Raw genomic sequence first — 25,516 nt, 5'->3', positions numbered from 1 at the left:
TATTCCCTTCCTAGAAAATTTATATGCTCAACGCACTTTATATAAGATTTCAGGAGGTTCATGGAGTCCACAGAACTTCTGTGTTTCCTAGTTTAAGACTCAGTGATTTGTAGTCATGCTGTCCAATACACTAGCTACCAGCCACATTAATTTGAATTTTAGTTGTTCAATTTTAATAAATTACAAGTTTAGCTCCTTATTTGCACTCCCCACACGTCACGTGATCACCAACTATGCACATGACCAGTAGGCTACTATATTTGTGCAGATAACATTTAGACCATTGCAGAAAGTTCTGGACAGTGCTGGTATAGATAATGTGGTCAAGTCATTTTATAAACCAGTATATTAAAAAAAATTTTTTTTACGTTTGTTTATTTTTGAGAGAGACAGAGCATGAGCAGGGGAGGGACAGAGACAGAGACACAGAATCCGAAGCAGGCTCCAGGCTCTGAGCTGTCAGCACAGAGCCCGACACAGGGCCCGAACCCACGAGCTGTGAGATCATGACCTGAGCCGAAGTCGGATGCCTAGCTGACTGGGCCACCCAGGCACCCCTAAACCAGTATATTTTTTTAAACTCATTTTATTGGGCCGCATGGGTGGCTAAGTCGGTTAAGTGTCTGACTTTGGCTCAGGTCGTGATCTTGCGGTTTGTGAGTTCAAGCCCCACGTTGGGCTCTTTGCTGACACATCAGAGCCTGGAGCCTGCTTTGGATTCTGTGTCTCCCTCTCTCTCTGCCCCTGCCCTGCTCATGTTCTGTCTCTCTCTTTTAAAAATACATAAAACATGAAAAAAAATTTTTTAATCATTTATTTCAGTCACCCAAACCTAGCAAATTGGTCTGTACTTTTAATAAGTTGTAATATTGGGATTAAATCAGCCAGGCCAGTGACTGTCCTTTGGTAAGCTGATGTCTTATAGTTAGTTTGAAAAGCAACAATTTACTTTCCCCCACCCTTCCCCTCCCCCGCTTTTGGTTAAAATATATTCACTTTTTGTAATTCTCTAGATTGTATTTTTAAGAATTCTCTGAATTCTTCCTACAAGAGAAATAATTGGGAAGTTAGAAGGGCAGGAAAGAATTTCATGCCCTGATGTCAAAGTCAAACTAACCATTTTTATCTCGTAGGTACCACTCAGGGATGATTTCAAAAGTGTTTCAGAGATAAAATAAACCAGTAGGTAGATCAGCACTTCCCAAAGCTAAACCTGCCTTGTGTTATCCTTTAATGGGCTCTTTTCATCTAGTTCCCCACTTCCCCCCATCCCCTTGTTATCCAGGTAGTTTCTAGGACATTTATTGCAAAACATTTTAAGCTTGGGCGATTTAGGTTGCATTAAGCTATTTGGGCTCGCATTTGTCTGCTTGATTTCATTTTGTTTCCATTCTTTCCACCTTTTATTTCTGTAGTCGCTAACTTATTTGTTAACATCAGCCAAAAAAGAAATTGAACTAATGTCAGAAGAGCTGAGGGGTCTGAAATCAGAGAAGCAGCTTCTTGCACAGGAGGGAAATACTTTAAAGTTAGAAAAAGGTTCACTTTTATCAAAATTGGTAGAGGTGGAGGCCAAAATAACTTTACTTCAGGAAGATCAACAGAAACTGTGGTCGGTAAACGAAACTCTTAATTTAGAAAAGGAGAAAGTCTTAGAAGAAAAGCAAGATGCTGAAAAGCTTTATCAACAGGAGCAGCTCCATAAAGAATCTTTAGCTGTTGAGAGAGAGAAATTACTACAAGAAATCAATATTGCGCAGGAAGAGCTTTTGAAGATCAGTATGGAAAATGACGCTTTGCAGGCTTCCAGAGCAAGCCTGCGGGCACTCACAGAAGAGCTCCAGCTCAGCAAAGATACTTTGATTGCTGAGTCTAAGAAGGATCAAGAAGAAAAAGGTCACCTAGAGGATCATATCCAGAAGCTCACTACTGAAAACCTTGCCTTGGCTAAAGATAAAGATGAAGTTATTCAAAAGCTGCAGAGCTCTTACGAAGAGCTAGTCAAAGATCAGAAAACCTTGGTGCAGGAGATTGAAGATCTCATGGCTGAGAAAAAGTCAGCTTTGGAGAAGCAGTCAGATCTTGATAGCGCGTGCATAGCCTTAAAGATGGAAAGAGAAAATCTTCTCCAGAACAACAAAGAGCTGCAGTTTGAGAAGGACGTGCTTCTTCAAGATCGGGAGAAGCTGAGAGCCAGCCTGGAGGCCGCCCTCCAGATCAAGCAGCTGCTCAGCACGGAAACCAGTGGGCTCCACACACAGCTAGACGATGCCAAGAGGGCTCTGAGGAAGGCTGAGCTGGACGTGAGGCAACTGCAGGCTACAAATAGCAGCCTCACAAAGCTCCTGGAAGAAATCAAGACCAGTCGGAAGATCACAGACTCCGAGTGCATCCAGCTTCTGCAAGAAAAAGGAGCCTTGGCCGCCTCTGAGAGAAAACTCTTGGCTGAAAAAGAAGAACTTCTAAGCGAGAACAGGCTCATTGCCGAAAAACTGAAGAAGTGCTCGGAAGAGGCCACCCATATGGAGATGAGCCTGAACGAGAAGATCACTTACCTAACTTCTGAGAAGGAGGTGGTATGTCAGAAAATTGCTAAGCTCAAAAAGCAGCATGTCAGTCTCTTGAAGGAAAAGTCTGTCCTGGAAATGCAAAATGGAGATTTGCTTGCAGAAAGAGAGAACTCCATGAAAACCATAGGAGACCTCAAACAGAAATACGATCAAGAGTCTGAAAACAGAAGAATCGTCGTGCACGAGAAGATGAAACTCCTTGGTAATCTCGACACTCTGAAGAAGGAGCTTCAGGAGAGGAAAAGGGAAAACCAGTTGCTAGCAGCCACCAAGTGCGATCTCTCTCTGATGCTGAAAGAGGCTCAGGATGCCAGACAGAGTTTAGAGAAAGAGCACACGAGCACCCTGCAAGCAAAGGAGAGTCTGAATGCTGAACTTCAGACTTGCTGTTCTGAAAAGAGCATCTTGCTGTGGGATGGGTTGAATCTGCAAGAAGAGTGTCAGAGATTAAACAAGGAGATCCAAACAATGCAGCAGTCCTTCCTCCTGGAAAAAGAAGCCAGAGCGCAGGAAACTGAGTCATCCCTGTATGAAAACAATAAACTTCATGGCAGGTTGGTCCTCCTGGAGCAGGAGCTGGAAGAGTTAAGAGCACGCACTTAAGCAGCTTCAGTCTGAAAATTTTGTGCTCGTCCAAGAGAAGACCAAGTCAGAGCAGAGAGTGGTGGAGATAATTAAGGAAAGGAACTCCTGAGCGCAGAGAAGAAACGGCTCGACTCGCTGCCAACATAGAGACTCTGAAGAAAAGATTTCGCCACCTTATCCAAATCCAAGTTAGAGCTGCAGGAACTGCACAGCTACCTCACCAAGATCCTGGATGACCTCCAGCTGAAGCACGAGACGACCCTGGCCGATCGCGCCAAGGTGGTGCAGGACAACAAGAACCTCCTGGCCGAGAAGAGAGACATAATACTGACCAAGGAGGAGCTCCTAAAGGAGAAGGAAAAGCTGGCGGAAAGCTACTTCATCCTTCAGAAAGAGATTAGCCAGTTGGCCAAAACCAACAGCCATATCTCAGCCAACCTCCTAGAATCTCAAAATGAAAACCGTATTTTAAGGAAAGACAAGAGCAAGCTCACCCTTAAAGTTAGAGAGCTCGAGACTCTTCAGTCATTTACGGTAAAGTGGGAGGGTCAGGGACCAGCACCTGGACTACTAACACTGTGCACTAACTTCTAGCGGCCTCCTGGAGAGGATAGGCACCCCACTGATCCACTGCTCCTATGTCTCAAGCTGTCTGTTACCACCTGAAGGGGCCACTCGTTACTAAATCTCTAATCGCAGTTGTTTACTAAATCTCTAATCGCAGTTGTTTCCGTTAGAAAGAGGTGTGAACTGTGAATAAAAAGGATATCTTTTTTAATTTAAGGAGAAATTTACCAGAAAAAGTCAACTGTGGTTCTGAAAGGATTAAGAACAGTAGAAAAATGGGCACATATTGAAACATAGTATCTTCTGTTTGGCTTTTAACTGTTTTGTTGTGTCTGTCCTTCTGGACTTGGAACCCGCCAGTGAAATCTCCATGGCTGGCGGTCGGGAAGATACACTGCAGAACTCCTGGAAGCTTTTTTAGACCACGTGAAATTGTAAGCAAGTGCCTTAAACATCTTTAATTATTTTTTATGAAAAACAAAAAATAAACAAACAAAAACATTGTTTTTAATGATTGTTTTTCATATCTTAGCTAAGGATTTGTCTCCATATGCCTATTATCTTTTTTATTCACAGCCATGTTTATATTCATTACCACAGCTTCTCTCAGAGACCTTTCCATTTAATCCTTCTCATTAAACACTTGAGCCTTATGTTAATAACTGCCCAAATAATTTTTATTTTTCCTTGAGAAATTCCCCACCTAAATTATAAGTGATTTCAAAAGCCCCACATCTGAAATAGCAAGAATAGTGTTTCAAACACACAGCAGTAAATATGATTAAGAGAAAATTCAGCTACGTGAGGATGTTGGTCTTTACTCTCCCTGAATGTTTCTGTCTGACATTGGTCAGAATGATGAGTGTGACTGTCAGCGTAACTTGGGAGCTTGGAAGATGTAGGTTGGAATGGTCTGAAAATCTGCCAGTTGCATATCGCAATTGGCTTGTTTGAAGAATGGCATGAAAAGGGTCTGTGGCTTTGTTCCCCTTTGGAGTAAAGACCTTTCGTGTCTCGGTCTGTTTGTTTCGGCATTGGTTTGGTGACTGGGCCTTAACCACACGAGACAGCGAGGGCTGCCTGAGCATCCCTGACGGGGTCGGGGGTGACCTCATTTCTCACAGTATTTTCTTGTATTTAGGCTGCTCAAACAGCAGAAGATGCCATGCAGATAATGGAACAGATGACCAAAGAGAAGAGTGAAACTCTGGCCTCCTTGGAGGATACCAAGCAAACAAACGAAAAACTACAGAATGAAGTAATCAGATTTAAATGGCTTTTTGTACAAAGGACAGCTTACGACTTCATGGAATATTTGATCACTAACTCAGGATTGTTTATTTTTTGAAGTGTGGCCTTACACAGGTTTGATCTGTTAGCAGAGTCGAATGTACACCAGAGCCATGATAATATTAAATAAAGTGTAATCCTTCATTACTTATTTAGTAGGATCAGCCTTTGAAATAATGAGGGGAAAACCTGAATAGTGTGGCTTTTTTATGATAACTTCAATGATGGAATTGAAGAGAGAGGTACTCGTAATATTCTCTAGTTTTGTGTCTTTTATCTTAAATCACATACATTTTTTTTTTTTATTTTCACTCTCTCCCACCTTGAGCCACCAAATTCCATTCCTCGGCACCAAGTTTGGCGTAGGCCTTTTCTCGGTGTCATTCAGTCCTGATTCCCTTTTGTGTCATCTCCAGGCAGCCACTTCTGCGTCTCAGATTTGTGGTTTCAAGATCGCTTTTATTCTGTTGAAAGTAGCATTTCTCATTCTTGGACCTATTTTTGATTCCTTCCTCCCCACTCCCAGTTCATATCAGCCCCTTCTTTCTTTGGGAAGCAGTTACCTCTCGGTCCTAAACAGATTGATTCTCCAAAATAGTTAGGTGAAGTTCTGCCTGGCTTCAGATGTTTTTAAAAGGGATAGTCAGGTGAGACGTGAAGGAATTAAGCAGGGGAAGGGCTGGCCACATTGAATAGCTGCTCTGTAAAGCATAGGCCTTCTCACTATGCAGGTTCAAAGATGGAAATCTGTCAAGGCATGCACGTTTTAAGATACTTACAGGGTAAATAAACTACACACCCCGGGGGTACATTTACAGAACTGATGGTCCTAATAGAAGAAGAAAAAACATTAAAAAATCAGATGGTAATCACAGAAGTTAAATGAATAAGAAGATTTTAGGGAATGTATCTCATTTTTGAGGGTTAGAATCAGGGAGAATTGTGCACTTTCATGATATAGCCCTTGGTGTCCTTGTTATAACCAGAATGTAAGACTGGCTAAATCATTTTTTTTGGACCCTTTGTGATACTTGGTTTTTCTTGTTCTGTGAATCTGGAATTCCAGACTCACTCTATTAATTGTAGAGGCATTAAAAGGAACATTGTGGCGTTTAAAACCATCGAGACACTTGTCTAGGCCTCCTGACTGTGGCATGTGACGTGGCAGAGGTAACTCTGTACAAGATGACCACACAAGTCCCAGGAAGCCACTCTGGGGCCAGGAGCACGCCTTGGGTCATGGACAGCCCGAGCGAGCTCCCTGTGCTTGGGGAGCCCCTGTGCTAGGGGCTCTGCACCTAGAAGCCCCAGTCACCTGCCAGAGCCCGTAGTTGGTCACGTCTCTGTCGTTCTAGTGATGTGTTTGGCTCTCCTATCAGGGCCAGGCCCTAAGCTGGCTGCATCCCCCATGGGCAGGTGATGGGGCTGAATGTATGAGTGCTTTTCAGCCTCCCTGCCGGGCTTTTTCCTCTTCAGATCAGAGTTCAGATGGATAACCAAATCTTTTCCCACCCACAAATACTTTAATTCAACTGTTTTTTTGTAATGGGGACTCAGTACATTAGTTCTAATGTTGACAGATACATCCGAAACTACTAATCTATGGGGAAGGACAGGGGTTTTAGTTTTTATTGCAAAGAATGATTCTTGCTGATGTCATGCCTTTGCAATTTATTTCTCGTGTTTGTTAAGAGGGGTCATACTTGAATAGCAAGTTCAATGATGAATACTGAGAATTATATACAAAGTGGAAGCAAACCTTTGTTGTAATTCATGTAGCAATTTAGTTTGACACTTTGGCCAGGTGTACGGAAAATGTCTGACTAAATGTAAGCGGAGGTTTGCCGTGTATAGTAGACGTGGTCATTTGCCGTCTCCTCACCTGGTAATCCCCCCCCCCCCTTTTTTGTACCTGACTAATTTCACCTATCCAGGCACGTTTGCATGAATATGTCTATCCAGTCCTGCCACTGGAAAATGAAATAATTTCATCAAGTTTTTTTTTCTTGGTCTTTAAGTTGGATACACTTAAAGAAAACAACCTGAAAATGTGGAAGAGCTGAACAAATCAAAAGAGCTTCTGACGTTTTTAGAGAATCAAAAAATGGAAGAATTCAGGAAAGAAATGTAAGTTCATGTCCTTTGAGAGAAACTGTGGGACTTTAATGTCACAAAAGTGAAACGATACTAAGGATTTAAAAATAACTTGACAAACACTTGCTTGAAGTAAAAGTAATCACCACCCTCTCTGTCCCCCGAACATGCTTTAGCATACCTGGGAGCCCCTATAACCGTTACGCTGTGAGGAAGCAGACGTCAAGATAGTAGCTGAGTTAAAGAAGCCAAAACGAAAAGTGTGCTTGCTGCCTGAGAAGTTAGGACCCTTTATAAATAAATCTCTCAAGATCCTTTCTATAGGAGATAAAAAGCATGTCACTTTCGAGATTGTTAATCTTGATTTTAAGAGTAATTGAACCTCTGGCATGGAAGTCAGGTGAAAGGATTCTGGAAGAATCTTTTCTTTTTCATATTGTATTCATTTTTGAGAGGAGAGAGAGAGAGAGAATGAGAATGAATATGAGCAGGGGAGGGGCAGAAGCAGGTTCCAGGTTCTGAGCTGTCAGCACAGAGCCCGATGCGGGCTCCCAACTCACGAACAGTGAGATTGACCTGAGTCAAAGTCCGACACTAACTGACTGAGCCACCCAGGCGCCCCTGGAAGAATCTTTCTAATCCAGGTTATCCATCAGTCTGCCACCTAGACTGCCACCTGTCTGCCAACTGGCCAGACAGGCTGGCCATGTTTCCTTTGTCAACAACATCTCCAGATCCTGCCTTTCAGGTCTGTTTTCAGGTCTGTTAATTGTTGGTGTTGATCTGGCTTTTTCAATGATCGTTTCGGTTGTAGATTCCATGTTGCTCTTCGTGTTCTGAGAGCTACACTCTATATCAACTGTGTGAACCTGGAAATGTAAAGGCAGTTAACTCCAAGTGAATATTGGAGTGTGTCTTCTGTGCTAGGAAGGATAAGAAGATGGATTTATATGGTCCCTGCCCTTTAAGGGTTTGTATTATTTACCCGCCCCTTCTGATCGAACAAAGAGATTAGCTTCAAACAGAAACAAAAGCATCAGTTCCAAGTCTCCCTCCTCAGTACGATTTGTTGATCAAGCTTGGGACTAAACTGGTACATGGTTCAGGTTCTTCTGAGAGTTGGTAAAATCCTCCAGAAGGAATCTCATGTGAGCAACTTAGGCAGTGCATGATTAATCCCTTCCTCAGTCTTAGTTTTTTGTGTGTTTTTTTTTAAGTTTTTGTTTATATTCCAGTTAGTAAACATACAGTGTAAGATTAGTTTCAGGTGTACAATATAGTGATTCAGAACTTCCATACTCAGTCTTAGTTTTTAATGATACTTCTCTAGACAGTGATTCAGCAGTTCCCCAAAATTCTGTTCACCTGCACAGATTGATCAGTCGACAGTTGTGATTGTGGCCATCAGGATGGGCTGAGCTTCTTGGCCTTCTCAGCCAAATCACACAGATAAAGGTCCCTGTGATGGGAAACAAAGTCATCGTCAGTTCCAAGAGGGGGCTGCAGATCTGGTTTGGGACATTCCCCTGTGACACACGTCATTATGCTGCCCTGGCGCTTTGGGAGCACTGTTGACTTTAGTTCATTTGTGTCACACGGGCAGCTGGTGAGGGAGGATCTGAGCAGCAGGAGAAGATTCCCTAACCAACCTCCCACTGCCATAATCCCACCTCTGAGCTCTCTGGGCTGTACTAGGTAATGGAGGGCAGGGCCGGTGTGGACTGAGCCAAGACAGCTCTTGGGATTTAGATAAAACTTCGCTTTCCTGCAGGCCTACTTGGAGTCTCTCATGATGGTCATTGCATTGGTCTAGTATTGAAGTGGTCAGCATCCTCACTGAGTCTGTGTCATGTCACCCACCTCCAGTTAGTATGGGGTGGTTTTATCTCCGTTAAGAGATCATTTTTGCCCTTCTTCAAATGACTCCGTGGAATAATAAAATCTTAGCCTCCTAACTCTGGACGCGAAGGATCAGGGCAAAAGACTGAGGCTTCTGCTGCTGCTCCTCTAACCATGGCCTGTTCTCTTCCCTAGAACCATTTTTCCCAGATCTCTGATCCCTGAGGGTGTAGTTGGGGTGAGGAGGAACCAGGACCACCAGCAGACAGCCTGGGCTGCTTTTGATTCTCCGCCTTTTTATCTGGCCTACCAGGACTGAGGGGATTGCATCTTTTGTCAGTAACCTGGCACACGGTGGCTGGGGTTCTTAGCAGGAGGAAGGACCAGTAGGACACAGCAGTGACAGGCATCAGAAGCTGGTAGAGGGAGTAGGAGGAGTAGGTTTGAAAGAGCCCCTTGCCCCCGGTGACTCATTGTTCCCCTGCTGTAGACGTGGCCACATTTCAAGGACCACTAAAATAAATGTACTACGTAATGGGACTGGTGCTTCTCAAAAAAAAAAACCAAACAAACAAAAAAAACAACCAGTTATTTTACTGTTCCCTCAGCGCTCAAAGCTAGAGAATGAGCAGCTGATTATTTCCCAGCATGTATCTGGGATGCTTTTGTTGTCTTTAGCACTTTTCCTGGTATTTCCCGCACCTTAGATAGGACTTTGATTCCTGGAGGAAAATGGATACCAATGTAGGCACTGGAGTTCTCATTAGAACTACCTCCTGTGGAATATTGCCCCTGGCTCTGGAAACCCAGCGCTTGTAGCTAAATACTCCTTTTCCTCCGTGCCATTTACTAGACTGGTTTTAGGAAAACTCTTGGTTAGCCAGCTCCTATTTTCAGGTGGACAGAGAGAATAAAATGGTTTCTCAGAGTGTAATTTTGGATGTTAGGGAAAATGATATAAGCGGCTTAATTTTTGTCTTTACTCACCTGGCACAGTAATAAATCTAGAATATAGAATATACTTAGCATGGCAGTTGATTGATAACAGACTTGTAAGTAGAATGTTTGCAATGCAGTCAATGTTAACAATATGTATCTTGCCTCTCAGATTAAAACTGGGATAGTCTTCTGTCGTGTAGAAAAAAAAGCAGCTTAAAAAAATTGTTAGAAATACTTGGAGGTATTTTGGACTTATTCCCTGGAGTACTTCCGGAAGTTGGGCTATTAGAGCCTCCTTTCTGTACCCACTATGCTCTAAAGAAAAACGGGAAGGTGTTTCTATGTTGGAATTAGAGCGGAGGTCTGTCTGCCAGTTTTAACTCCGGTTCTCTTGCTTCTACAACTTCCTGGCTTTATGATTTGGAGAAAAATCTCTCACTTCCCTGAGCTTCAGTTTTCTCATCTTTAAAATAAATAATAACATTAGCTTCCTTGGCTTTTGAGGATTAAATGAGAAAATAAATATTTGTGAAACATTTTTATAGATCTTAACACATTGAATGTTGCTTTTACAGATCACTGCTTTAAGACGTTTTGAAATTTCTTTGACTCCTTATTTTAATTTTCTTTACTGTGGGCTCTTAATAGCAACAAGGATTCCAAAAGCCATTACAAGATGCACATCTTTAAGACAAGAGTAGGATTACATACTTCTCATTGACAGGCCATCCAGATGCCGAGACCAAACAGCCCCTGAGGAAGGCAGTGACCTCCTAGGAATAAAAGATTTGACCTCAGATGATTTCATCCTAAGTAAAAACTTCAGATTTGTCAGGAATTGATGGACTTTTGCCAGAAGATGAACTTGAGCTGTAGTGTGTGTGTGTGTGTGTGTGTGTGTGTGTGTGTGTGTTGATCCATAATTAGAATCAACCCTCTTAGCTTTTGTATGACCTGAGGCTAAAATTCCTTCTCCATTTTTTCCTCACTTGCTAAATAGACATCTCAGTGAAACACTCATTTAATTTAATGTGCTAGGAAAATTTTGTGTAGGTTTATTCCCCTAAATCTTACCCCGATATGCATATTACAGGTGGATGGAGAACTAAAACTCAAAAAACTGGAGATGCCAGCATTGCCACCCATTAGACAATTGAAGTTAAAAATAGATGTGTTCCTCTATCAGCAGATGGATTCATACCCAGATGACTTGGTTCAGGATTCAGCCACGTATGACAGCTCCCTAAATGGAGTTTAGCCAGCACAGACTTAAAATTCACCAGTGGCATCAAAACCCTCTATGACAGAAAACTAAAATCCAGTGATCAAATAAAGATTTTTAATACCCACATATAAAGGATAATAATTTGATTTGTGTATTTTGGATAATTTTAATATTGGGAAGATGTTTAATATACTTACCTTGTTCACATTTCATATGCTGATATTCATGATAGAGGTTAACAGGCTATATTTTTATTTGATTCTTTTAATTACAAATTAGCATTGTGGAAAGAATACAATCAAAGTGAACCACCTGTTATGTAATTGGAAAACCGCATTTCCGTTAGGCATTTCACCTCGAGTTGTCCTAAAAATACTCAGATTCACGACAGTACTTGACTCTGACAGATACCGGCATACCGGCAAATGGGACCATTAGATTTTTATTTCTGCCAGAAAAAAACACATTACCGATTTGTGCGGTCAGTACAGAGTGCCTTGGCAGCAAAGTAAATCACTTTATCAACATACTGGGTTTGAGCATAATTTTCTAATGGAAATAGCCCTAAAGACCAGAGGACTGACCATTTCATTTGTCATTTATTTTATGGTAGCATGGATTTTTGGATGGGGAGTGTTCAGAAGTGGGTAAGTGTGGGTGGAGAGAGGGTGGATATCGTGTTTATTAGGCTTTAAAAAATAATGTAATAATTGTGGGTGGCAGTCCGCCTCCTGAGAGGTTAAAGCCATTTAGCCTCTCCTGCACGTAGATACCACTGCCTCCTGTTATTATAGATCCTATCAGGCACGTGACCCAGATATATTTTCCTCAGTGCTGTGAAGCCGGTCGTCTCCCACAGTTTCCTTGCCTGTCTTGTTTCTATGGTAACCCTGCACTCACTGTCCTTGCAGAGAAAACCCTCAAGCAGGCAGCAGCTCAGAAGTCCCAGCAGCTTTCAGCATTGCAAGAAGAGAACGTGAAACTTGCTGAGGAGCTGGGGAGAAGCAGGGACGAAGTCACGGGTCATCAGAAGGTCAGTGGGCCTGGAGGGGGGTGCGGGGGGGCGTACCTTGCTCTCCGTGCTCCTGTCTGCTGCTGTTGGCAGGGCGCTTGGAGGCCCCTCAGAGAGGTGCTCGATGTGGTCGGGTCCTTCCAAATGGGATTTCAACTTGTCTGTGTGGTAGGTCTCCTTGCTTTTCAAGTGTGCTGCTGTAGGACTTAGGGGAGGAGTGACAGATGCTTATGGAAAAAAAAAAAAGTAGCAACACTGGAAACTTGAGCAACTAGAAAATAAGACCTTTATTAGACCACCTCATGGCAATGCATTTCAATGGAAAGGAACAATATCTTCTCCCTACTATTGCCTGGATTTCAAAATTACTTTCCTCTTAAGGTTCTTTTTTTCTTTCATCAGAATTTGTTTGAAGGAAGCACATTCTCAGAATATGGATTTGGTGTGGGGGTTGGCAGCTGTTTTGAAATAGAACTCTGCTTTTCTTTAAAAAAATTTTTTTTAAGCATTTCCTAATGGAACTGTGTATGTGTGTGCACTTGTGTGCGTTGAATGTGATTTGCGTTACACCCGGAATGAGCCGTAAGCCAACCATAACCCATTTGCTTCCGTACTTAAATCACAGAGATTTCTGATAAGTTTATTAAGCACTGAAACAAAACTGATTTTAAAGAATGACATATCCTGCTTTTTATTCTTTAGTAGTTGAATCAAAGTGCTAAATGGTAGTCCTTTCTGGCCTCAGCAGAAGCTTCAAATGATATTTTTAAGAGAATTTTACCATGTGGTCATCAATTCATGGTTTACACTTCAAGAGAATTTTTTCCCCCAGGAATACTTGGCAAAGATTCCTTCTCACTTGGGATGGAGTAATCTGGGGGTAATTGTATTGAGTACCCATTGACATGGCAGTTTGTGGCGGAAAGCACTTTTTGGAGAGTTGATTTCAGACTTTAAAGTCTTTGTTACAGCTTTCCACAGCTTTCTTACTTCACAAAAGGAATGCCACATCTCTCCAAACTCCAGGATGATGATGATGATGCTTTTGGTGATACTAGTTCATGTTTATTGGCTCTTACTATACGACAAGCACAAATAAATGATAACTGTCATCTCAATCTTTACAATAATTCTAGGCGATGGCACTGCCATATTTCCGCTTGTCAAAGAGGAAACAGGGATATGAAGATAGTAATTTGCTCATCCTCATTCAGCTTATAGTCAAGAAATGTTTGCCATCTTCTGATTTGGGTCAGGAAAAGGATCAAAATGGATTGACTTAAATAGGGTCAGCGCCCTCTCCTTTAGTCAGTATGTGAGAAACTGGAGTTCATGAAAATAGAAGCCCTTTGACCAGATGAGGTCCTCTTTTTCCTGGCACAAACTAGAGCGTCTAAAACATTGGGCAGCTGCTCTGTCATCACTGTGTCTGTAAGTTCTTGCAAGAGCAGGGTCTCTGAAAGGTGCATCTCGTTTTGACCTCATGGAACATCTCCGGTAGAGAGAGTGGATTCCATACATGGGAGGAGCACAGAGAGATCCTTCTCGCGTCTCATGTGTGCCCTTGACTGTTGACTGCGTTTCTTGCTTGTGTGTCTCTGTAGGGAAAACAGTGGGAGGAGGCATCTTGCTACCTTGGCCAGGGCTCTGCCGGGCTCCCTCACCCGTGTTCTTCTCTTCTGCATGTTGGCATTTGAATTGCCTTCCTTTTGAAAAGGTTTTGCCACTAGAAATTTGAGAGTCAGTGACTTTGAAGGGTGTTACAGAACAGCACGTGCAAGAAACAACTAAGAAAAGTGACTTCCCTTTAAAGGACAGATTGTTAGGCCCTTCATAGTTCTGTGCTTTACTCAGAAGAGAGAGATAAGTGGGTATGAACTAAATAATAGGCTTCAATGGTAGAGCTCGTTGACCATGATAATGATTATCAAGGAAGATTATGGGTAATTCTTCCCTTGAAATAAATAAAAGTATATATGTAGTGTCTATGTGTGTTTATTTCAAAAGACTGGAGAGAACCACCCATTTAAAATGATTTAGAAACAACCTTAGTCTACAGAAGACTGATTAATTCATCAGCTCTATTCTTACTGTATAATCTCCACAAATCTGGAGTACTGCTTACTTCTGTAAAATCACACATTCACATTATTACTTACTGTAGTCAAGCCAAACTATTGATCAGCTATGTTTAGAAATATACTCCAGAGCCACCTTGTTTGGCAGAAACCTTGGTTTTAGAAAAAAAAAGGAATTCTTAGAAAGAATTTTAATTGTCATACTACAGAAACATTGAGTGTTTCATTCTAGGATTAAAACAGTGGAGGTGAAGTTGACAGGGGATGGGTAACACTGACCTAGGACCTGGTTCTTCCTGAGTCCTTTATTAAGTAGCATCGTAATTCACCAAACATGTACCAAGCTGATGGTCTTGCATGTTTCACAGAATCGTCACAACATGCTCTGAGACAGGAAGGCTATTATTTTGTAGACCAGCTGACACTCAAAAGTGGACCAACTTGCTAAGGACACACAGCTAGGCGGTGGAGCTGAGACCTGTACTCCTGTCAGACTAATTTGGAGGCCTATTTCCGTACTTCTATACTGAGCATAAAGCTTATTTCTACTTGATAATTAAGATTAAAAAAAAAGAAAAACTTGTGAGCTAGGATTGGTGTGGGTGGATGGGGTCAAACAATGCTATAGAAATGCCCTCTCGATGTGTTGGTATTTTTTTTTTCCTGCCTCAAGTATTTATTTTGCTTAAAAGCCCAAGACACCCCAGAATCTGTTCTCCATCTTAGGCATCTCACTGGGATTATTTGCTAAGGATTTTACTTCCTTGAGAAGCCCCCTTCACTATGGGGACTATTTGATTTCCTGTTTGTCAATTGGATGTGAGGTGATTTATCAAAATAAAAGAATCCCTGACTCCCGTGGCAGTGGTATTGTAGAATATTCTTTTTATCAATTAAGAAGATGTAGAAAATTTGTGAAATTAAGAGGGTTAGTCATGAGCAGCACTGGTTGGTCAAAGTTGGGCAGTGATGTCAGTTTCCACTCTTAGGTAGAAATTCTCATTGGACTTGATTGACGAGTGGGTATCGTGTGCCCCCGTGAAGAAGTATTTCAGTAATTAGAAGGACTCATCTACTTGTTGATAGTCCTCTGGAACAGAGCTGGCAAATCCAGAAACAGACCCACACGTGTGCATTCTTTTTTGTCTGCTGTCCCTACCAGACATTCTCCTTTCCAAGGAAAATTGTGTAAGCCGCCTTTCCCAAGTGGGAGACTACTTTTGTGGGGGGAGGGGAGCAAAAACCAGGGTCAGCTGGGATTGTAAGGGGCATGATTTATCTGGCATCAACAGTGACAGAAATCTTTAGAGACTGTCACAGAGTGCCTTGTCTTTGAAAAGAGAGTATATTAGATTGAAACATATGCAATTGCTTTCATTTTGCAATTTCCTAGTGTTCACTCTAGTAGTTAACATAACCTACTTCTTGATAACTGACGATTATGAAGATTGTTGTAATTATATAACTGCCGTTGACTGCTTCCACCTTCGCTTTGACGCCTGAGGGCTGACTAGTTTCATGCTGCTTCAGGGGTTGTGTGTGTGTGTGTGTGTGTGAGTGTGTGTGAGTGAGTGAGTGAGTGAGTGAAAATACACGTAACATAAAATCTACTGTTGGAACCATCTTACAGTGTACAATTCAATGGTATTTGGGACATTCACAGTGCAGTGTGGTCATTACCTCTGTCCAGTTCCAGAACATTTTCATCACCCTGAAAGGAAACCCCATACTTGTTTAAGCGCTCACTTCCCATTTCTTCCTGCCTCCCAGCCCCTGGCGACCACTCATCTATTTTCTGTCTCTATGGATTAGCTTGTTCTGGATGTTTCATACAAGAGGAATGATAAAACACATGACTTCTCTCACTTCTCTCACTCAGTGTCGTGCCGTCGGGGGCCCATCTGTGTTGTAGCAGGTTGTGAGCGCTTGCTTGCCTCTTGGCTGAATGGAATTTTATTGAATGCGTACCCCTCATGTTGTTTCTGCCTCTGCTTCAGGTGTTTCGGGTCTCCTTTCTCCATCCAAATGGTCACCTGTCCCTGCTGATGCCTGTCTGCCTCCCTGCCTATGGCCACTGTGTCTTATTGCCACTTGGTATCTTTAGTGGGTGGGGAAATCCTTCTCACTTCCTTAAAAGCTCTTCTAAATCTTGCCACACTGGTCATACTTACAGTCCTGTCTTCTTTTCTTTACTTCCAGACTTTTAAAAAGAGTAATATTTTCTGCCTTCAATTTCACCCCCATTTTCTTCGCAATCCCCTGCTGTCTGCTTTTCGCCACCGCCAGTGCACCACTGAAGTGACTCTCGCCTGAGTCATCACTTACCTAGTGACAGCACAAGTGCGTGGCTTCCTTTCCATCCTTTCTGAACATTTGGCGTCTCCACCTACATTCTTGACTTTCCTCCTTTGACATCTTCCACCCTCTTGGCTCATGTTTGTCCTGCCACCCCTGGTCAGTTGCCATATGCAGGTCCGCATTTACATTTTTTCTGTTCCCATGTGGGTAAACGTCTCCTCATTGTTAGGCCCATCCTCTAGCCTCGGGGGCGGCTGCTGTCCAGGACTCTGTCATGCTGAGAATGCCATGTTGTGTCTCCACACAGGCTGTGAGATGGTGGGAATCACAGGGCATGCTGTATAGGTTCGAATGAACAAATGAGTGATTAAATGCATACCTTGCTTTTAGCGGGGCCTCAGGATGCAGAAACCTTGACTGCCTTTTTTTTTTTTTTTTTTTTTTTTTTTTTTTTTTTTTTTTTTTACATTATTTCATTTACTTCGAGTTTCATAGCTTTGTTTTAGAGAGTTGTGGTTGCCGGAAATGTGATGAGTGGGGCATTTGCCCTGTGTGGATAGAGGACGCGCACAGCGCAAAATCAGGCAGGGTCTGGGAGAGTCAAGATTAATGGAAACTATACAGAGCATTATTTCCTTTCATAGAGAATACTAAAAATAATTACAGTGGTGTGAACTCTTCTATAGAAATAGTCACCTTAAGTAGTAACTTTTGAAATGTCTGATTATCATTTCCAACCTCACACGTATTCCCCCTTGTAAGGACTGCAGATACCTGAGCTGTCACTATGGGAACAGTGCTGATTTCTCTCCCCACTCCCCTTCCCAGTTATTTGCAAAATGAGATTACAGTTTGTTGATACAGGACAGGGATCAGATGCCTCAGTAACCTTCTGACAAAGGTTACAACAAATGCAGTCTCCAAAATTTGAGGTTACCGTTGAGATTGATTTATGACTAATAGCCTGCAAATGTTAAATAGGCCTGAACTTGCAGACATGAATGTATAGAAAAGGAATGCATTCTTTTCTTTTCTTTCTTTCTTTCTTTTTTTTTTTTTTTTTAACTCTCCTGCCCAATGTGGGGCTCTAACTCACAACCCAAGACCAAGAGTCACATGTTCTACCGACTGAGCCAGCCAGGTGCCCCAAGGCAACACCATTTTTAGCTTGTCCTGTTTTATTTTGGAAAACAGTGGTTATTAGCCATCGTAATTTTAATCTGGTCTCCGGAAACTTCTGGGCAAGTAGGGCTGAGTGAAGCTGATCACAGAATCTTTCTCCTTCGATACCTAATGAAGTGAACACACTCTTCTATTAAAAATGTCTCCAGGAAAATCTCTCCAGCAAAGCCAATCGGCTTCATGCTTTCAGTAAACATTAAATTTGGCAACCAAGAAAAGAAACAAGATGGTGGTTTGACTCTGTTGACACTGTTCCCAGTGGTAAGAGAAAAGAAATGTGTAGCAAAATCCTGAGAATTTTATTCTGCTTCTCTCCATCCTTGAGCCCCAGTCCAGTTTAGGGAAAATTAGATGGAAGAGGTGAATAGTCCGAACAGTCACAGAACAATCTTTGAGGCTAGAAGTTCTCTTTGACCATCTCAGAATTTTACCAGAGGCAGGAAGAATTGCTGGGCGTCATTTTCCATAGTGAGTCTAGTCAACAGAGTGGCTTAAGTAAAGGATATGGAGGAGGGGGTTCCTCTCAAATGATAATAAGTCCACAGGAGGGGAGTCCAGGTGAGTCCTCTACTCAGGAATGTCCTCAGGGAACCCTGTTCTTCCTTTCTGCTCTTCTTTCTGCTACCCTTACTGCACATAGATGGTCACAGGGCATTGGTGAAACTTTGCTGGAGGAAGTAGGGGAAATCCAAAGTGGGGAAGGGCAGAGAAAGTCCTTCTCTTTACGTGATTGTGTCTTTCAGCTTGAAGAGGAAACTCCTATCCCTGTAATAGTGTCACATAATCACCTCCAGCCATAAATGAGTCTGCCTTCCCATCTTTGGGAAGGGAAGGCAACAGAGATGAGACTAGATGTTAAAAAGACAATTTTGTGTCTGCCTGAGACTGAAGCCTGAGGACACACTGCTGTGGGAATAGGATTACCTTTGTTCAGAGGGGGCACTAAAGAAAAGTCCATGAAAGAGACCTCCAGCCCAGATGCTGTATATCCCCTTCGCTGTGCTCCCTCCCTCCTTGCCCTCCAGCTATAAACATGTATAGACTGCAGTGCCCAAATTGTAGCTTGGAGATGAAGATTAAAGGTCTCAGATAAAATAGGAAGGGTGTCAGGGAAAATTAATTTGCATCACATATGAGCAAACAGACGGTCTCAGTAGAGCTGCCCACAGTAAGATGAACACTTGAATGCCTATCGTACTGAAAGAAGAAAAAAGAAAAGAAAGGAACACAGGAATCCAAAGAAATGAGGAATTCAGGCCGCGGAGAGAAAGCATTACCCAGAGTGGAATATTGCTTTGTGTTCTATAAAAACGCCAGTGACTTAAATAAAGCGGGTGTTCAAAGAAGAGATGACACAAGTGGAACAGAGAACGTGACAAGTCAAGGAAACAAGTGAGGACCAAAACAGCACCGTGTCGGGACTGAAGTCAGAAACAGAGAAGAGCCTAATGAACATTTAATGCTAAACATCTGGAGGGAAGGCTTGAGGTGGTTATAACAAAGAAGGAAACAGAGATACTAAAGAATAAGAGGAAAGGTGATAGCTTTGGAGGACAGAGGTCATCTGAATGAATATAATTAACAACTCTGAAAACTCTGAAAGAGGGAATTCAACAGAATTCAGAAAGAAAGTGTTAGGAGGTAAAATAGGGAAATTTCCCCCGCGTGAAGAACTGAGTCTACATATAGGAAGGACAGTAAGGGGGCGCCTGGGTGGCGCAGTTGGTTAAATGACCGACTCTTGGTTTCAGCTCAGGTCATGATCTCACAGTTTGTGGGTTTGAGCCCTGTGTCGGGCTCTGTGCTGACAATGCACAGGCTGCTTGGGTTTCTATCTCCCTTTCTCTTTATAAACTTAAAAAAAAAAAAAAAAAAAAGAAGGACATAGTAGGATGTAGGGAAACTCAATTAGAGAATCTTGGGTGAGGGGGGTGGTAGTAGTGGAGGAGGATATTGGTCCAAAGCAACTGACATAAAAAAATAACACTGGTTATTAATGAAATTGGAGAATATAGAGATAATTCTTGAGATGCCCAGGCAGGAAAGGCATATTCCTTATAAAAAGGTTAAAAAAAAAAAAAAAAAAAAAACAGAGGGCGGTGGCACCCAGGTGGCTCAGTTGCTTAAGCATTCGACTTCAGCTTAGGTCATGATCTCACGGTTTGTGGGTATGAGCCCCTCATCTGGCTCTGTGCTGACAGCTCAGAGCCCGGAGCCTCCTTTGGATTCTGTGTGTTTCTCTCCCTCCCCTGCCTGTGCTGTCTCTTTCTCAAAAATAAATAAACATTTAAAAAAATGAAATGGTCTCCTTTCCTGAAACGGAGGTATTTTTAAAAAATATACTAACAATAAAATGAAAAGGTAAAAAAAAAAAAAAAAAACCCAACCCACAATTCAGTGCAGCCACATTGAATGCGGAGACAACTGTGCCACAGTGTTCCCAGAGTTCTGAGGGATAGAAAATAGGATCAGGAGTGTCCTATCCTGGCAATTATTCACAGATGAAAGGACAGGTAGATGTTTTCAAAAACATCTGAAAAAATATCATGAAAGAACTCAGAAGCTATGGCATCTACGAATCCTTCTGAAAAGTAGCTGCTTGCTGATAAAATCTGGCCATGAATCAAAATACAGGACTTATCTAAAGAGAAATTGTGGCAAAAGGACTAGTACTGGTGTGAGCACTAAATGCAAGTAAGTAGACAACTAAGCTAACAGCTCAGGGAGCTACAGGTATAGAATAGAATTGTGTTTTAACTTTATTTGGAAATTATTTCAAACTTTGCAAAAAAAATTATAAAATAGAACACAGAATACTCAAATTCTCTAAGGACTTGTTTTTACCTTAACCAAAGTGCAGTTACCAAATTCAGGAAGTTTTAACACTAGTATTCAATGTACAGGCCATTTTCCTGTTCAGGCAGTTGTCCCAGTAAATGACCTTTATAGTTTTTCCCCATCTCTGGCTCAGTATCCAGTCCAGGATCATGCATTTCTTTCTCCCTTTCCCCTCCCTTCCCCTTCTTTTCTTTTTTAAAACTATATTTTTAAAGCAAGAGAGAGCACAGGTCGGGGAGGGGCAGAGAGCAGGAGAGAGAAAGAATCCCAAGCAGGCTCCACACCCAGCGTGGAGCCGACATGGGGCTTGAACTCACGAACAGAACTGTGAGATCATGCATGACCTGAGCCGAAATCAAGAGTCAGACGCTTAACCGACTCTGAGCCACCCAGGTGCCCCCAGGATCATGTATTTCATTCACTGACTTCAGTCTCTTCTCATTTTCTTTATCTGGAATGCTGCTTCTGCCTTTTTTTCAGTCAAAATTTTATGACTTGACTCTTTTTTCTTTTAAAGAACAGGCCAATGATGAGGTATAAAATCCTTCATTTTGGGTTTGTGATGTTTCATCACGATGGTTATACGTTTTTAGCAGGAAGATAATTGATGTTGTATCCTTCCAAGAGTCATGTGATGTGCTTTATCCCATTTATTGGTGGTGTTAATTTTGATCATTGAGTGTAAGTTTAAAACATTTGCAAGGTAAAAAGAAAAAAAGGAAAGAAAAAGAAAAAACATAGACAAATATAAAGAGAGAAGATGTCTAACAAAATTTGAGGTGGTAGAGTGGAAAGAAAATGGAAGAAAGCAACCACGAATAAAAATTAGAGACTAATTGACATGTGTGGGCACTGTGTAAAAAGAATTACTTCATACGTATTGGCCTCGCTCAGTCACAGTCCCCTGCCCTATGGCCACACAATCAACAGCATTCTTGACAAAGAACCATCCTATCCATGTGTGTGTGTATTAGAAGATACAAATATATTCATATACATATATATTTATATATACATACATATATATATATATATATGTGGTTACAACAGATTTTCAGGATACAAGGTTTAATAGACAAAAGTCAGTCATTATGTATCAGCAATGAGCAAGTGGAGTTTGAAATTGAAAACTTAATACCATTTACATAAGCACTCCCCAAAATGAAATACTTAGGTAAGTTTAATAATGTATGGACAGCATCTGAGGAAAAACTACAAAACTGTGATGAGCAAAATCAAAAAAGAATGAAATAAATGGAGATATCCTTTGTTCATGGATAGATACTCAATACTGTCAAGATATTGACTCTTCCCAACGTGATCTATAGATTTAACACAATTCCAGTCAAAATCCCAACAAGTTCTTTTGTGGATATTGACAAACTGATTCTGTAGTTTATATGAAGAGGTTAAAGACCCCAAATAACCAACTCAGTATTGAAGAACAACAAAGTTGAAGGATTGACACTACCTGATTTCAAGACTTAGTATAGACAAATAGGTCAATGGAATACAGAGCTCAGAAATAGACTCACATAAATATAGGCAACTGATCTTTGACAAAGGAGGAAAGGCAATACAATGGAACAAAGATTGTTCAACAGATAGTGCTGGAACAAGTGGATGTCCACATGCAAAAAGGTGAATCTAGACACAGGTACTACCTCTTTTGTGAAAATTAAGTTGAAATGGATCATAGACCTAAATGTAAAATGCACAGCTATAAAACTCCTAGAAAATAAAATCAGGGAAAACCTAAATGACCTTGGGTACACTGGTGACTTTTTAGGTACAAGACCACCAAAAGCATGATCCACAAAAAGGATTGATAAGCTGGACTTTAATGAAATTAAAAACTTTGCTTTGTTAAAGACCATGTGAAAAGAGAATGAGAAGGTAAGTCACAGATTTAGGAAAAATATTTACAAAAGACACTCCTGATGAAGGACCGTTACTCAAAATATACAAAGAACTCTTAAAACTCAACAATAAGAAAATGAATAGCTCAATTACAAAATGGACAAAAGTCCTGAATAGACACACCACCAAAGAAGATACATAGATGGCAAATAGCATTTGATAAGTTGCTCAACATCATACGCCATTAAGGAATTGTGAATTAACAATGAGATGATATGATACAACTATCAGGATGGCCCAAATCGAAAACATTTGGCAACACCAAATGCTGGTGAAACTGTAGAGTAACAGGAGCTCTGATTCGTTGCTGGTAGCAGTGCAAAATGGTTAAAGCTGCTTTGGGAAGACAGTTCAGCAGTTTCTTACGAAACTAGACATACTGTTACCATAAGATCCAGAAATGGTGCTCTTTGGTATTTACCCAAATGAACTAAAATATAATCCACACAATATCCTGTGCATAAGTGTTTATAACAGATTTATTCACAGTTATCAAAACTGGAAGCAACCAAGATGTCCCTCAGTAGGTGAGTGGATAAATAAAAACTATGGTCATCCAGATGATGAAATATTACTCAGCACCCAAAAGAAATGGTCTGTTAAGCCATGGAACCACATGGAGGAATGTTAAATGCATATTACTAAGTGAAAGAAGCCGATTGGAAAAGGCTACATATTGTATGGTTTCAAAGATATGACATTCTATCAAAAGCAAAACTATGGAGACATTAAAAGATAGTGGTTGTTAGGGAATAAGGGGGGGGGAGGGAGTTATGAATAGGGAGAATACTAAAGATTGTTGGGGCAGTGGCACTACCTTTGGTCATACTACAATGGTGGATACATGTCTTCATATATTCATCAGAACTCAGAGAATGTACAGCACCAAGAGTGAACCTAATGAAAACAATGAACCTTGGGTATTAATGATGTGTCAATGTGTGTTCAGTGCCTATAACAAATGTACCACTGTGGTGTGGGATGTTGATAATGTGGGAGGTTGTGCGTGTGTGGGGGCAGGGAATGTATGGGAAATGTTGATACTTTCTGTTCAATTTGCTGTGAACCTAAAACTCTCTAAAATATAAAATTTATTAATTGAAAAAAAGTATGTAATTTACCTGTAATAAATGTAAATGGATTAAACACTGATTAAAAGAGGGTTGGCAGAGATTGTCAGGATGAATTTTTTAAAAACATGATCTAACTATATAAGATTATATAAACTATATAATGTTTATAAGAGACACAGCATAGATTCAAAGACAGAAATGGGTTCAAAATAAAAGGACGGAACAAGATATTACATGCCAACAGTAACCAAAAACAAGTTGGAGTGGCTATACTAATATCAGACAAAATAGGCTTTTGAGACAAAACTTTTTACCGAAGACAGAGAAAGATATTTTATAATAAAAAAATCAAAATGTAACAATTATAAATATATATGCACCTAATAATAAAGCCCCAAAATATGCAAAGCAAAACTTGATAGAATTAAAGGAGGAAAGACAATTCAGCAATAAAAGTTAGAGACTCCAATACCTTATTTTGGTAATAGATGGAACAACAGCAACTTGTTGAGAGAAGATCAACAACGAAATAAAAGCTTGAACAACACTATGAATCAGCTAAACCTAATAGTCATCTATAGACTACTCCACCCGAGAGGAACAGAATACACATTCTTCTCAGGCACACATGGAACATTCTCCAGGAGAGACCATAAAATAAGTCTCAGTGAATTTAAAAGGTTTGAAATCATGTGAAGTAGGTTTTGGCTTGTGTGATTCAAAAATGTCAAGGCCGGGGCACCTGGGTGGCTCAGCCGGTTAAGCACCCAACTTCTGCTCAGGTCATGATCTCATGGTTTGTGAGTTTGAGCACCACATCAGGCTCTCGAGCCTGGAGCCTACTTCACATTCAGTGTCTATCCCTCTCTCTGCCCCTTTCCAGCTTACACACTCTCTCTCTTTCAAAAATAAACGTTAAAAAAAATTCAAAAGGAGCCCTGGGTGGCTCAGTCCGTTAAGCGTGTGACTTTGGCTCAGGTCATGGTCTCACGGTCTGTGGGTTCAAGCCCTGTGTCGGGCTCTGTGCTGACAGCTCAGAGCCTGGAGCCTGCTTCGGATTCTGTGTCTCCCTCTCTCTCTCTCTGCCCCTCCTCTGTTTGCACTCTGTCTCTCTCAGAAATACTAAAAAAAAAATTTTTTTTTTAATTCAAAAATGTCAAAGCCACAAAAGGGAAGAATGAGGAATGAGTTAGGTTAAATCTGACCTATTAAATGAACTTATTATCCTAGATTGGATACTGGACCAGAAGAAGAAAAAAACATTTCCTTTAAAAAAATCAGTACCAGGGGCGCCTGGGTGGCGCAGTCGGTTAAGCGTCCGACTTCAGCCAGGTCACGATCTCGCGGTCCGTGAGTTCGAGCCCCGCGTCGGGCTCTGGGCTGATGGCTCGGAGCCTGGAGCCTGTTTCCGATCTGTGTCTCCCTCTCTCTCTGCCCCTCCCCCGTTCATGCTCTGTCTCTCTCTGTCCCCCAAAAAATAAATAAAGGTTGAAAAAAAAAATTTAAAAAAAAAAAAATCTTTAAAAAAAAAAAAATCAGTACCATAAGTATTCCAAACTTCTGTGGAAATTCAGGCACAATTACTCCCTCCAAGAAAGAGGGGGACTCTCTCCATAACTTGTTCTTGAAAGTGTTGAATGATTTTTCAGATGTTTATTAATCATTTGTATTTTCTCTCTTGTGAATTACCTGTTTTTATCCATTTATCCTCACTGTAGGTATTTCTCAGTCTGAAGTCTCATTGATTTTTTTTTTCTTCTGTTTTAATTTTTAAATTATAAAACAGCTTGTTTAAAAAATAAATTGTATAGGGGCACCTGGGTGGCTCAGTCAGTTGAGCATCCGACTTCGGTCAGGTCATGCATGATCTCTTGGTTCGTGAGTTCGAGCCCCACGTCAGGCTCTGTGCTGACAGCTCAGAGCCTGGAGCCTGTTTCAGATTCTGTGTCCCCCTCTCTCTTCGCCCCACCCCTGCTTGTGCTCTCTCTCTGTCTTTCAAAAATGAA

At 41.3% G+C, this 25,516-nt stretch overlaps 1 protein-coding gene across 1 annotated transcript in view; it reads left to right on the top strand.

The window, feature by feature from the left end:
* The window catches only part of CLIP1 (CAP-Gly domain containing linker protein 1), a 126,813-nt gene that overhangs the window by 87,330 nt on the left and 13,967 nt on the right, over positions 1–25,516 (top strand). The window contains 4 exon segments of the mRNA XM_032595412.1: positions 4,864–4,980; positions 7,031–7,055; positions 7,058–7,143; positions 12,023–12,142. Coding sequence (XP_032451303.1) covers positions 4,864–4,980; positions 7,031–7,055; positions 7,058–7,143; positions 12,023–12,142 — 348 coding nt within the window.

This window comes from Lynx canadensis, chromosome D3 (assembly GCF_007474595.2).
Source record: "Lynx canadensis isolate LIC74 chromosome D3, mLynCan4.pri.v2, whole genome shotgun sequence".
NCBI lineage: Eukaryota > Metazoa > Chordata > Mammalia > Carnivora > Felidae > Lynx > Lynx canadensis.
The sequence above is the reverse complement of the archived record's forward strand: the minus strand, read 5'-3'. Positions and strand labels throughout refer to the sequence as shown.